The sequence below is a fragment of the Bidens hawaiensis genome, unplaced genomic scaffold, assembly GCF_021521415.1.
Source record: "Bidens hawaiensis isolate Kalapana, Puna unplaced genomic scaffold, B.hawaiensis_p1.1 tig00060016_1, whole genome shotgun sequence".
In the NCBI taxonomy this organism is placed as follows: Eukaryota; Viridiplantae; Streptophyta; class Magnoliopsida; order Asterales; family Asteraceae; genus Bidens; species Bidens hawaiensis.
This window is the reverse complement of record NW_027500817.1, coordinates 10,452-25,427: the sequence shown is the minus strand read 5'-3', so window position 1 is coordinate 25,427 and position 14,976 is coordinate 10,452. Positions and strand designations below refer to the sequence as shown.

At 33.6% G+C, this 14,976-nt stretch overlaps 1 protein-coding gene across 1 annotated transcript; it reads right to left on the bottom strand.

The window, feature by feature from the left end:
• Positions 1-4,315: 4,315 nt before the first annotated feature.
• Positions 4,316-13,578, bottom strand: LOC143602888 (cell division cycle protein 27 homolog B-like). Its single transcript, XM_077079862.1, has 16 exons — positions 13,308-13,578; positions 12,920-12,992; positions 11,834-11,943; positions 11,595-11,641; positions 11,134-11,231; positions 10,400-10,704; positions 9,188-9,349; positions 8,911-9,112; positions 8,623-8,837; positions 7,791-7,856; positions 7,598-7,717; positions 6,812-6,888; positions 6,590-6,709; positions 6,264-6,483; positions 5,300-5,581; positions 4,316-4,632 (listed from the first exon to the last, which is right to left on the bottom strand). Exons 1-16 carry the CDS (start codon positions 13,461-13,463, stop codon positions 4,582-4,584), a joined length of 2,304 nt encoding a protein of 767 aa, XP_076935977.1. The 5' UTR covers positions 13,464-13,578; the 3' UTR covers positions 4,316-4,581.
• Between the last annotated feature and the right edge of the window lie 1,398 nt (positions 13,579-14,976).

Genomic DNA, 14,976 nt, shown 5'->3' with positions numbered 1-14,976 from the left:
AAGAAACAGAATCCAGGTGAGTTTCTAGCCCCACTTCCTTGTTATGTTTTTCGGGGCTGTGTGCATGCTCGATGTGTTTGTTAATACATTTATCCTAAGTGTTAAATGTATGCCTTACGTGATCTTACGTGATTATGTGAAAATTATGAATGATTGCTTGTCAGTACTTGAAAGATCTTCAGATATTGCACGTATTGTCAAGTTGTAATGTTATGTTTAAATGAAGATATGATATGTATGATATATGAATGAATGAAAATGATGTATGGTTGTATGGTAACGAAGAGGGAATTGAACCTTACTAATATTTGAGGAAAGAGGGACTAAGCCCTAATAATACTTGAGGAAGGAGGGACCGAGCCCTTATAATACTCGAGGAAGGAGAGACCGAGCCCTTATAATACTCGAGGAAGGAGAGACCGAGCCCTAATGATACTCGAGGAAGGAGGGACCGAGCCCTAATAATACTCGAGGAATGAGGGACCGAGCCCTAATAATACTCGAGGAAGGAGGGACCGAGCCCTAATAATACTCGAGGAAAGTATGGCGTAATTCTCTTTATAACGTAAGAAATGAAGGTAAGTAAGAATAAGATAAAAGTATAAAAGTATGAATGAAAGTATGTATTGTACGTTATGTGATTAACTAGAACTCACTCAGCGTAGCTGACTTTTAATATGCACTCAGGTGAGTAGAATGAGGCAGCTCGCTTGAGGGGAACACGTGGCATTGAATAAGAGGCTGGCATCGGAAGACTCAAGACGTGTTATGTTTAATTACTTAGTTTTTGAAAGACAAGTTGTTGTTTAAGACAAGTTTTGGATTGTTATGAAATATTTTATGAAAGTTTTTATTTTCCGCGAATGTTTTTATTAACTCTGATGATTAGAACTATGTTAATGTGTAAATCCAACGTCCAAATGTGAGGTACCGGTAACGGGGCCTTACATTAGCGTTATTGTTTTTTGTTTCACATGGTGATTCTTTTTATCTATTTCTTTGATGTTGACGAGTGGCGACGTGAATTTTGTTTTTTTACTTTTGAATTTTAATATAATTAACGTTTTTAAATTATTTTTTAAATATAACTACATATATTGCAAATTCCAACTCCACATCTTATCCTCCATTTATATCTTAACGCATAAAAACCTGATTTGAGAAAAATATGCGTGAGTGACCTAATTGGAACAATTTTGAAAGTTTGTTACTATTTTATGAGATATTCACACACTAAAGAAATAAATGACGAAGACCATTACCGTAATATTAAATTCGGTCAGCATTTTTTTGGAACGACCAACTAAGTAACGCCGGGTACTCCGTACGCGGTCCCCATTGGCTAAAGGTAGCCCGAGCCGGCCACGAGTCCGAACGGACGGAGCCCCTAGCGGTCCACCTATTTAGGGATTCCCCGGATAAAACTCGATCCCCACGCCCGCCAAACGACACGACAGTGAGGAGCCGGTAAAACCGGGTGAGATCAGGACTCGAACCCTGGCAAACTATGGCCATCCCTCATATCTCCCATATAAATTGGTGATAGTAAGATTTGAACCCCTACCTCTCACTAGTAAAGTAAGTACTCTACCATTGAGTCACATCCAATTTATATTCTATGAGCCATTCGGTCAGCATTTTAAACTTTATTTCAACTAAGTTATAAAAAAAGAAATCAAATTATTAAAAAGAGATTCTATGTTGATTATTTATTTATTTATCTTTTTGAGTTTAATAGGCGGTTCAAAACAGACATAATTCATGTTTGATAGTTAAGTTTGTTGAGTAAGAGATTTGTGGGTGTGCAAGAGTGTGTTGTCGACAATACACAAAGAAACATGAGTTGGTTAGCTACCCTCTTAAAGTTAATGGAATACGGCGGTATTTAGTGGACAAATAAGCAAAACGTGTTCCACGTTTTTATTTAAAAAGAATATTAAGTGTTCTTTTAATTGTATTCTCCTTCACGACAATTTTTTATTCTCTCTTGATTCGTGTTGTTAAAATGTAGGAGAAAGATAGTTTATAATCCTTGTTATGTGGTGCCGCTGATTGATGACTCTAGCAGTATTCGAATCTTTAATCGGATAATTTAGAAAGAAAAAAAAAGAACAAATGCCTTTTCTTTTTTGGAAACGTCTAATCCAAAATGTTACCTAAAACGCCCTCAAAACCTTCCTTATTTAGGTAGGGATCATCATACCATTGTGTTGATCAAACGACACTGCTTTTTATAAAAGAATATATCAGTTGACTTTAAAATATTAAATCGCTAAGTCCATTAACACTTACTTGGTTAAACTTGTGGTGAGTGTATGCTTTTGTATTGATAATAAGATAAAGTTGAATTAAGTATTTTCAAACTACTTCATTAGAAATTCCATCTTTCTCATAAAAGGGTTGTTTTGGTTTGACTCTGTTATGAGAATCTTGATTAAGGCTCATAAACTTAATTGTCATTAACATGCCATGAATACAAATGTTTTATTTGACTAATAAAATTGCCAATACTTTCATATTGTGTTTAAATAATGTATAATTAGAGCATTTTCAACCCATCCTCTAAAAAGCTAAAATCATGTGAGTAGAATTTATAAATTATAAGGTGGAGTTATGAGTGATTGTGAACATATTTTACAGGGTGGAGAGGAAAAAATAATGATTTTTTGTAAATTTGGGGAAACTTTATTTGTCCACATTTATTTTTAAATATTTGTTGATTTGGTTGTGAGTAGAGGAGAGGGAAAACTTTAATGATAAAGGTACAAAAATATTGTTTAATTGAACATAAAAAAGAAATATAATATTTTTTAGTGTAATTATAGATATAAGGATAAGAGACGGGCTAAAAATGCTCTAATAGCATGAGCTTTGGTATGAGTGTAAGAATAGAACCTTTTTGAGTTTTGGTTCACTTCTAAAACATACCAAAACTGAGATAAAAAAGACACCAACAAAGAGGACTCTTACAAATTCTTCCACCATCTTTTTATTTTTCACAAAAGTCTAGAACACCAATTTACCCAGTGATTCCTTAGGTGTGAGAGTCATCTCCGGCAGTACACATATTGTTTTGATTTTTGTACCATAGAAGACAGACACGTTCGACTAACAAGAGACGCGTAATCTGTTTTAAGGGACCTGGGTTGAACACGAATCCGCAACCAACGCTAGCGAGTTTATTTTGTTTAAATGTTGCCGTCAAGAACAAAAACAAGGACACCTGTTGTAGAGAACAGGTTGGATTATTTCACATGCAAGTTAGTTTTATCTATTTATGTATACTTGTTTTACGTATACAGTCAGGGCCGGCCCAACATTTATGTTGGGCCAAGCCAGGGCTTTAGGCCCAAACAAAAACGAGGTCCCATTTGTTAAAAAATAAAGAATTCGACTACACATACTAATAAAAGAGACTTCATTGATAAACAAATTATGCACTTTGTCTCCTTGGTTATCACACTTGCTTCTAGTGTATATGTAACTTTTCCTTTCCCACCCAAAGATCGATTCTCAATCTCAAATGTGGTATATTACTTTTTCCATTTTCTTAAATTGTTTTCCATTTTCCCACACTTGCTTAAATTGTTTTCCATTTTCTTTTCTACCTATTCTATTATTTTATGAGGTCTTTTTTTTTTTTTTGTTTTTGTTTTATTTGTTTTGTCAAATATCTCCCAGCAAACATAATGCATTCCATTTTAATTTGTATATACATTGAATTTGTTTTATAAATTAATCACTTGTTTTTATTAACAAAAAAAAACCAAAATTTTCTAAGCTTACCTTCGGGATATGACAATCACATGATAAATAGAAATATACATATATTCCTTATAAATTTATAATTTTATATACGAAACACGACAAAAACACAAATACTACTAAATTTTATAATTTCATCTTTCTAACTCTCGGAAAATAAACTGTTTTTAAGACCAATTTACGGTCAACTTAAAAGAGGGCCTTGATTTTCTCTTCTCGCTTTAGGCCTCCAAAATGGTTGGACCGCCATTGTATACAGTATAGTACTATACATTCTCCCATACAATAGAGTATCTTTAATTTATTTTATCATTTTTTAATCAAAAGTGAACTTTATGTCCTATGAATAAAATATCATGTAACAGATATAAAAGCATATGTTCTATAAAATATTTGACTTGATAATATATCCATAAATCATAGGACAAAATCGGACTCGATGACTGGTGAATGAATCTAAAACAGAACCTTTTGATGCCATTCATGTAGTCTTGAAAAATCTCCTTTGATCACATAATTATCTCTGTCTCGTATAAAAGACGATCGATTCTTATCGAGGCGACCAAAGAATCTGATACCAATGAATTGATACATCTCAAGAACAAAGTGAAGTACAAAATAATGAAAAAGTCGATCCTATGAATGAATACAATGTAAAGGGGATAACAAATGTTCAACTAGACGGTATCATCAATCTTCAACGATGTATGCATCCTCAATCCAACGCGTATATAGATTCACAACATGATCTAAAGACGTGCCGTCCATAAATGGTATTATACGGAAACAGGTTTTGAGGGGGCTTGCATATGCACTCTATAAGTTGTCTTCCAATTCGTCAGGCATATGTAACTTCTCAATAGCAGCCTACATAAAATAAAGGATACAATAACGTTCAACTCGCTACAAAGGTTAACAGAAAAGGTGTTTTGATTCAATCCGTTCCTTCAGACCCGCCCATTTGCCACGGCTATTAAATAGGGGTGTAAACAAGTCGAGCTACTTGAGATCGACTTGTTATAAACTCGAATCTTGTGGAGCTTAACAAGCTTTATCTAAAGCCCAAGCTTCACTTATCGAACCTGAATAAGCTCGCTAGCCTAAACAAGCCTTCTATTTATATAATTTATATAAATATAATTATATATAAAATTATGATAAACAAACTAAAATAATATATATTATGTTATATAAAAATTATAACTATAATATGTATAAAAATTATTATACTATAAACTTTATTTAAATATTATTAGATATAAAAACATGATAAAAATAACTAAACAATACACACACACACACACATATATATATGATGCTTATACAAAATTATAACTATATAAATATGTATAAATAAGTTAACAAACTGATTAATAAATAAAAAAACGAGCAGAGCTGAGGCTTTAGAAATATAGCTTGAATGATTCGAGCTCGAGTTCCTGTAAGTTAAACGAGCGGAGCACGAGCTTAGACAAACTCTGGCTCGGCTCATTTACAACCCACCTATTAAATAAGCAAGAAAAGAGAATTTGACCTTGATTGTAGCCACATCAGTTGCGGAAGGCTTCAAATCCAAAGCTAGACCAAAATGAAGCATGGCCATGTCGTACATAAGGCAACGTTTATATATCTTTCCCATTAATGCATATACACTGCTTTCATGAGGCGCGTATTCTTTAAGTTCTTGTAGAACATTTAAAGCATCGTCAAACTCCTGCATCGTTACAAGGATAATTGCTTTTTGATACATGGGTAAAGGATTCTTCTTATCTGCTATTATAGCCTTGTCCATCATTGCTAATGCTTCTTCATTTCTCTGTCAATTTCGTTTAAAAAATGATAAGTATTTTAAATTTTTATGTAATTGTGAGAATCTGTTGGAGAACTCGTCCCCCCCCCACCCCCCCACCAAGGCATGTTAACTAAGGGATCCATGTAAAACGTAGTTTGCGTTTGGTAGGTAGCTTTCAAGCAGGGCTGTTATAAAAGCTCGCGCATCACTCGAAATCGGCTCGTGCTAATCGAACCAAGGTCGGCTCGACTCGTGGCTCGCGCGTTAGCCAGCTCTTTGGCACGTTTAACTTAAACCCCAAATTTACATGTGAGCGCGCGCGCACACATATATACACTTTAATAAAATAAAAAATAAAACTATTGAAAATTCGCTTAATAATGAAATTCCCATCTGGTTCCTTTAAAAGTAAAACCCAAGTTTTAATACATATAAATTATGAATTATGTACTTAATAAACTCTGCATTATGTGTGTGTGTGTGTATCATATATCGACGTGTGTAAATAAAATTTAAGAATTAAAAAACTTAAAAAATAAACGAGCTGGCTCGACTCTATAAACGAACTGAGCCCGAGCCCGACTTTCAAGGGATTGAAGGCAAAACCTAGTGGAAGCACGCTCACCCCCTTGAAAGTTGAAGTTTCTAACAACAGTAGCATGATAAAGTTTTATCAATTTTCATGTGAAAGTATATAGAATCAAACCTTTAACGCATGCAAGGAAGTCCCGAGATAAGATATTATAACAGAAGAACGAGGGTTAATATTCAAAGCCCTTTGAAAATGATGCTTCGAGAATTCGTATTTCTCCTGGCGAAGATATATCATTGCAAGACCATGCCATGCATTATAATGCCTTGCATCTATCTGAAGGGCATTTTGGTAACTTCTGATTCCGTTCTCAAAATCCTCCAAAGCCACATATCTGTAAATAAAGATAAAATCCATATGCAGATCATCAAAGGTTTATATTATAACTATTATATTGTAATTTATATTCAAAGTATAATGAGTTATAATCAAATTCATACTCATGACCACAAAGAGTGTGAGCATAGACGAATCTTGAGTTTAACTGCACTGCTCGTTGAAAGTTTTTTAGAGCGGTTTCATGGTCTTTCTGCATGCTATAACAATTTCCCATTGCACACCTGACATATTTGAAGTGAAAATATAAATTGTAGAAAAGAAAACAAATACTCGTAGAGCATAACTTATATTTTTAGAGGTTAAAAAAATTAAAAAAAACTTACCATGACTGAGGGGCTAAGCGGTCTGTTGATATTAGCTCCTGTGCCAAATAACTCAACATCATATCCTCCTTCAAGTGCTACAATATATAAGATCAAAGATTTGTAGTTAGTGGTGTGTAATTTTGACACGAAACTTGCAGGTTTTGGTTTAGCGTAAACAGGTCGGGTCATTTTTGGGTCAAACCCGTTAACACGTTTAGCTAAACGGGTGTCATGTTCGGGTTGGCCTGACGGACTCGCAGATTAATCTGTTTATTTAAATTTAAACTATATCGGCTTGTGGTTCGCTCGATGGACTCCTTTGAATTTAAACTAAGGTTTAAATATAATAACATATAAAAGTATTGAAGAAAAAAAGAACACGTACAATATTTTGAATCTGCCTCTCGATCTTTTTTAATATATAAATAAAAAAATATAAAATAAAATAAACTAACCAAAAATATCACTTATAATTTTGTAAATTCTCTAGTTTGATTTTGTATTATGTGTATGGTAAGAATTTATTTTTTTGTCTTTTATATATCAATGTGTAAAATAAATTAAAGGAAAAAAAATTAATGAACCGGCTCGTTTAAGTTCAAACTCGAGCCTGGGCCCAACCTGGCTTGACTCAGATTGGCTCAATGGCATGATTGGGTTCGGGTTGATTTCAACCCGACAACCCACGAACACGACCCGTTTAGCATCCCTGATTGTAGTCTTAATTATTAATTGATGTATAGTTCACTTAATATAGTGGCACCAATAGTATTGTAAAGATTAGACAAGTACAAGAGAACTTACATATAGAACAGTAGAATAGATATCCATTCCTTCTAAGCTATAAGGGGAAGCCAACCGAGCATTGCTAAACGCACGTTCAGCTTCTAGATAATCCACCAGCTCAAAATGAGCTTTTCCAACCTACACTCAGAATTACCATCTTTAACAATTCAATAGGTTGAAAATATGATATTAACATTAACAGTTAACTTACCTGAGAGAGCACCCAGCCAGTGTTGTAATGCTTATGAGGAAGTTGCATAAATACATCCAATGCATCCTGTTTTAAAAAAATAAATAAATAAACAGAACTAGAAATAAGCAAATTATATTGTATACATGACCACAAAAGTGAGACTGTTCAAAAAGCCCACAACTCGTGACTCGCTCGAAATTGGTTTCTTGTTTTACGAGCAAGCCCGAGCCAAGGTAAGCTCGGCTTGTTGGCTGAATCTTAAGCTTGTTTAGCTGGTTCATTGGCTTGCTCGTTGCCTCGTGTAAATTAAAGCCCAAACTTCAATACAAATGTGTAATTTTGTGTGGCTAAAAAGTATTATCTTTTTTCTTTTCATATATGTAAAAGCATAAAATTGAATCTCTTTATTAATGAATGAGTTGGCTTGAGCTTTTTACAAGCACTCGAGCTCAACATTTCAACTCGATAAGACAAATGAGCCAAGCCTGAGCTATGGTAAGTTTGCCTCATTGACTCACTCGTTAGGCTCATTTTGCTGGCTCATTGGATAGTTTAAAATAAAGCCAAAATTTTAATACACACACATACATTAAATTTCATAGTTTATTAATTATGCGTTATATGTATGCTAAAAGTATATTTTTTTTCTTTTTATAAATGTAAAATATAAAACTAAATTTTTTAAATAAAATAAACAAGCTGGCTCAGGCCCACAACTTCAGCTCATTAAGATAAACAAGCTGAGCCAAGCCCAACCTGGCTTGGTTCGGCTCGTTTACAGCCCTACAGAAAAGTAGTAAAGTTAAATAATCTTTCACAAGGGCACATTCAAGTTTTCATGTTAAAATACCTGACACCTGTACAGACAAGAAAGTCTGTAACCTTCACCCATGATTTTCAAAAGGGACAAAACGTCTAAAGCACCACTAGCAACTTTTGATACACTCATGGAAGCCCGAGCCATTGACCCGTCATGTTCACAAGATCTAGCATCATGTGGTGGGGATGAACCAGAACTCGTTGTAGTGGTGTTTGAACGAGTGTCATCAAGGTCAGACCGAAGCCCTGAAAAACCAAGATTGTGGTTTAGATAACCGAAGAAATGATTAATAGTATTATTTTTTAAAGTGATTTTAACCTTCATTAATAGTTTCAGTTGACCAAGATTGTCCTTTCCTAACTGTAACAGAACGAAATGCTGCAGATCCTAATTTAGAAATACTCGGGTATTTAGAAGAATGATTTGTTCCATTCCCATTATTATTTGCCACTGGCCCACTTTCTCCAGCAAGTCTTGTGCTTCTTCTAGGACCAGAATCTGAGAACAGCCTTCCTGATATCTGGGACAGAACACAAAAACATAATATAAATATCCAAAAAGATGAACCAAAAATATATTATAACAAATTAACAACCTTTCTTAGTTTCCCCTCATCTACAAATTTTCTTCTAGGAGCTTGAAGGGTGGATTTAACAGTTGATCTTGGTGACACGTCAGCACAAACAGAACTAGAGGGTGGACCATTTGGGAGCATGTTTCTACCTATTGGTGGTGGGGAGTGGGACACGCCTGACAACTATAAAAAATGACACATAGCATTAACTAATGATGTGTAAATTCACCAAAATTATGATCCAGAAATATATAAAAAGAATTTATATTTCGCACGTTAATAGAAATTGTGAAATAACTCGGCATAAGGCAGTATTTTACCCAATAGTACCAAGTTACTTTTATTGTTTTGCTACAAAAACCACTCAAGTTTCAATATTGTTGAATTGTTGTTTCTTATAGATGTTAAAATTAAGTGACCTAAGTGGAACAAAAATGAAATTTGGTTACTATTTACTAATTATTATTTTCAAGTTTAGCCTGAAGTAGGAGTTAATTTTGAAGAAGGGTAATGAACAATAACCAAGTTTCATAGTTGTTCCATTTAGACCATTCAGTTTAAACAATTATGAAAAATGTCACAACAATAGAACAGTATTAAGTGACTTTATCGGAACAATTTTGAAACTCATTACCATTTACTCATTTAGGCCCATATAAACGAACATGAACAATTATTTTTGTTCATTTAGTCAAACAAATGCATGAACACATCCCATTCATTTGTTCATTCATGTTGGTGAACGTCCGTTTACGTTTGTTTATTTAAGTCTGTTTATACTTTATATATTCACTTAACTTTTTTGCCCATTATAATTTCATCTAGTTTATGAAATTAAAATATCACCATTACAGTTTTTTTTTATTTTTTAGGCCTACCAGATTGATGTTCAGTTTAGTTTTGAGTTTGGTGTGCACTCGGTTTTGTTTGCTAATCTATGTTAGGTATATTCATTCATTTACGTTCATGAACCGTTCGTTTATACTATTAACGAACGAACATATTCATTTTCTATGCAAACGAATAGAACAAGAAAACATCGTTCATTTAATTGTTTGTGTTCAAGCGTTTGTTCGGTTAAAGTTAAATGAATGAACACAAACATGCTCTGTTTGTGTTCTTACTGTTCACTTACAAGCTTAATTTAATAACAAAATTTAACCATTATGAACGAAAACAGAAAAAATAGTAAAATATAACTTGGTAAAATGAAGATGAGTTCAATAGTTATACCTGCATAGCCATTGGTGAAGGGGTATTATAAAATGGAGTGCCAGCATGGACACCATTATTATTGGGTTGGCTGGCAGCAACACGGCCAGAAAAAGCTGTACCATTATTATTATTTAAGGAATTACCCTTAATGTTATTGCTATGCAATTGTCTCAATTGTCTTGGGCTAACACTTTCAGCCACTTGTCGACTAGAAACTACACTATGATCATCACTCTGGAGACCCACGTGATGACTCAAGTATTGTTTGTGTATGCATTCAGCAGCTGATTCCCCAAACACTGATTCTGCTTCTCCAGCAGCTCCTGAAAACACAAAAGATGAAGCTAAATCCTAATGAAAATAGAAAATTCTATTGCTCCACAGAATGTGATTGTAATAAAATTAAAATCAAATGATTACTACACAAAAAAGATTAAATAAATAAAGAATCATGCTGAGCAGGGGTGTGCATGAAACCGAAGAAAACGATCCAAACAAAAACCGACGTTTTTTGGTTTTAAATGCAGTTAAAACCAAAAAAAAATCGAACCAAACCAAATTTATGAATTTTCATTTTTTCTATTTTAAATGTTAAGTAATTTATATGAATTTAATAAATAGTGTAACCCAAATATTTACGGTTTTCAAAATCTCAAAAACTGAACTTTCAGTCCATTTGAGCCCAAAACCGACCCATGCACAAGAAACAAAAGTTCTTTTAAGGCGAACGGTAAAGAAAAAATCTGACTTACCTAGTTTACACAACTCCTCATATGCAGACCACAACAGAGGATCTTTTGACAGAGCCTGGTTAAACTGATGAGCAGCATTTTTCAATCTATCCGTGAATCTGAAAGAAATTACGAGCCCACTCGTTTAGAAATCTTAACTTCACACACAAATGCAAACGCATATTTGACCCGTTCGACCTGTTTTCTTAATAGTTAATAGCTAAGTTTGCTTATTTTAACCACTTAATCCATTAAAAACAACATACAATCTGAATTAACCGTTTTCATATAAATATATTAAAGTTGCAACCTTTATGTACACTTCCTTAAAAGGTGGACTATTTTCAAGCTTAGTGAGTAAAATAACAAGAACTACAATAGACAACCTTCTTGGAGTTCTTTATATCCTTCAATAACTATGCTTCTTAAGGGTAAAAACGTAAAATAAAAGGGACAACTTGAAGAAATATATGGGCATTTACCTGTATATGAGCCCAAGTAGATAATGACCAGCTGCACCATTTGGTACCTGAAATAAAAAAAGCAAATGCAATGAGCAAGTGCTCTTTTAATCTGTGAGTAATAGTGTCATCAATTCATCGTCTAACACCATTTTTATATAATTATAACTGGAAAACGTAAGAAACATATGTGGGTAGACGCGTTATGCTTCAAAGTTCAAACACATATTAATAAGGAAAGCTTGAATGTATGTTATTACCTCGGCATTAGGTTCATTAGAAGGGCATAATGCTACTTCTGCTTCATTGAGAAGATCCATCTGAAAGCATGATAATGCAAACAAGTATCTGGATTGAGGCATTTGTGTTCCTTCAGATTAAGTGATTGAGGAAAACAGGTTAATAATTTAACTGAAGAATATCTACAGAAAATAGTTGGGTCCATAACATGTAACATTTTGTTTGAACCTTCAAACTAAAATTTTAATATTCAGACTGTCTTGCTATTTAAGTTCTTTTTCATGGTACTACCAATGGATAGTATTTTATTTTATTTTATTTGTATTTGTGTACGATTAGAACTAAGTTCTGTTCATCACTTTGAAAAAACTGTGAATCTGGTGCAATCAGACAACATGAAGGAATATAAGTATATAACCGATGATATTCTATATATCTTGTATATATTACCACATACGACAAGTACTATGCACTTCACTAACACAAATAAAACTAATCCTACATAACCAGAAAGTTTTAACATTTCACTTTATTGTCTTCGGTGTCTGCGTGATGTTAGATGAAGCAGGGCAGAAGAGGGTTAGCCGGAGGTATAAGAATACTATTTTTTTTATAATTTCTGGTTTTCTAAAATAGAGGAATGTAGCAATGAATTTCATAATTTCCATTTTATACTAGAAAGATTGCTTTGAATCTACAGAAGTCGTTTTTATACATACTAGTTTTCACCAAATTGCTCTCTAAAACTACAATAAAGATCTTCATTGTAGAATAATAGTTTTATCCAATCGAATTATCAAAGGTCAACACTCCAACTGGTCTAAATTATATTGATGCAGGTCAATAGTTACGGGTTTTACTTTTTAGATTTCATAGGCTCAGGTTAAATATCATGAAAGCCCTCAGAAGAGTCATCCACAAGAATATGGATTGAAGCATCTGTGTTCATCTGGATTAAATGATAGTCGAAAAGGGAAGAACAATAAGCTTCCCTTCATCCAATATACATTAATAATATAATAGGCAGAGTCTAATTCAGATGATATAGCAATGACATGAAGTGATGACACTACTCTAAACATGAAAAGAAACCAGGTTGAACATACCTTTCAAAATATGGTAAGCTGAGTATGCTTTATTGCTTTGTAAGTAACATGCTGCTAACAATTGCAAGTTTGTCTGCATTGACAAAATAAGCAAAAAACGTAACAAGTGGATAGAAAATGAGACGCTATGATTGGCGCGTTGCAAAAATGAAGGTATGAAAGAACCGAGTGTTGACTATTTAAATATGGCAACTTAATAAATTAGAATCTACTTGCTTTTGCCATAAAACGAACTAAGAAAAAGTGAAATCTCGAAGTCCGCTTATTATCATCTATCAACTAAATTTTCCGCCAAGACTTCTCTTTGATTGAAGCACGAGACTCGAATCTCGATAGTATTGGAACATTATAAAGACATTACAACATGATAAATTAGCGGAAAACATACCTCAGAAGGAAACTCGGAGCACAGCCGTTCGCACATGAAAATAGCATTGTGGTATAACAAATGTCGCAAACTATTCTGAACAGAGTCAATTAACACCTCCTCCATTGTTACAACGATAGATGCAAAGCTTGCACACTGTTTTTCTGCAAGAATCATATACGTGTTTGTTACAAATACATTTAGTATGACAAGACTCAAAACCGTTCAAACGTAACAAATAAACATAAATTACGACATATAACAGACAAATTAGCACTTAAATACAACTCTCCTTATAGTAAATTAGATTTCCAGATGACCAAAGGGGAAAACTACTAGTTAAACAAACACGTCTATCAAAACCCTAGAAATTACTCCTTAAACCAGCTAGTTAATTCACAGGTAGAATCAGAACAACCAATCAATTAATTAGAAATCTCTACAAAACCTAAACACCAACGACACACTAACTTACAAACTAAGAGCATGCATGTATATAAAACTCAAAATCTATACATTAAACTACAAAGAAAGCACGAGTGAGTACCTGTATGCGCGACAAGAAATTGACAACGGAGAGAGCAGCTACCTCTAAAACTCCGATTTCGCAACTAATTTCAGATCAGACAAGTTAGTTTCAATTTTCATCACCAGCAACAATTGCATTCGAGATGCGAACACTGAGTATGTTCATCACAAATACATTTAGTATCGCAAGACTCGAAGTCGTTCAAATGTACGAAATACACATAATCTCAACATATATCAGACAAATTAGCACTTAAATATAACTCTCCTTACAGTAAATATAACCGAAACCCTAGAAATAACTCCTAAAATCAGCTGCTTAATTCACAAAATAGTCTAATTCATCCACACAATTTACGAAAGTACAAAAGCTAAACATCAACAACGAACTTAAATTGAAACCTAAAATCGCGAACAAACTCTAATTCATCCACGGATACAGTTAATTCATCATCCGCATCTAAACTGACCAGTATCAAACACGGTAAACTCACAAATTAAGAGCATGTATATAAAAAACGGTACATTAATCTAAAACGAAATTGACCTCTAAAACTCCGATTTCGCAACCGATTTCAGATCGAACAAGTTAGTTAGCTTTCATCACCAGCAGCAGCAACAATTGCATTCCAGATATATGTCTGTGTGTGAGAGAGAGATTCAAATTTGTGAATAATAATAATGTATAGACGACGAGAAGAGAATAATATTTGAGAGGAGGGGTTTTGAATTTCGGGTAAATAAATAAATGCTTATTTAACCTAACGGTATGGTATATAAAATTAACTGTAATTTCTTTTTCTTCTTTTACTTTTTACTTTTTTATTTTTTACTTTTTATCAAAATATATAAAAGAAGAATGCAAACATTTGATACTTGAAGGTTTGGTTTTTGATTTGGAGATGGATCGACTTAACGTCAACACAATTGTGATTGAATGATTGTGGAGGGTTTTCGATTGTTTGATACTTGAAGATTATCGATTGAAGATGTTGCAGGGTTTATGTGTGATACCTGAAGATTTCGGATTAAAGATGTTGCAGGGTTTTCAATTGAATATGTTGAAGGGTTTATGTTGTAGGGTGATTGTGTGATACGTGAAGATATCTTATTGAAGATTTCCTTTCGGAGAGCATTAAGAACGCACTAATTATTATTATCT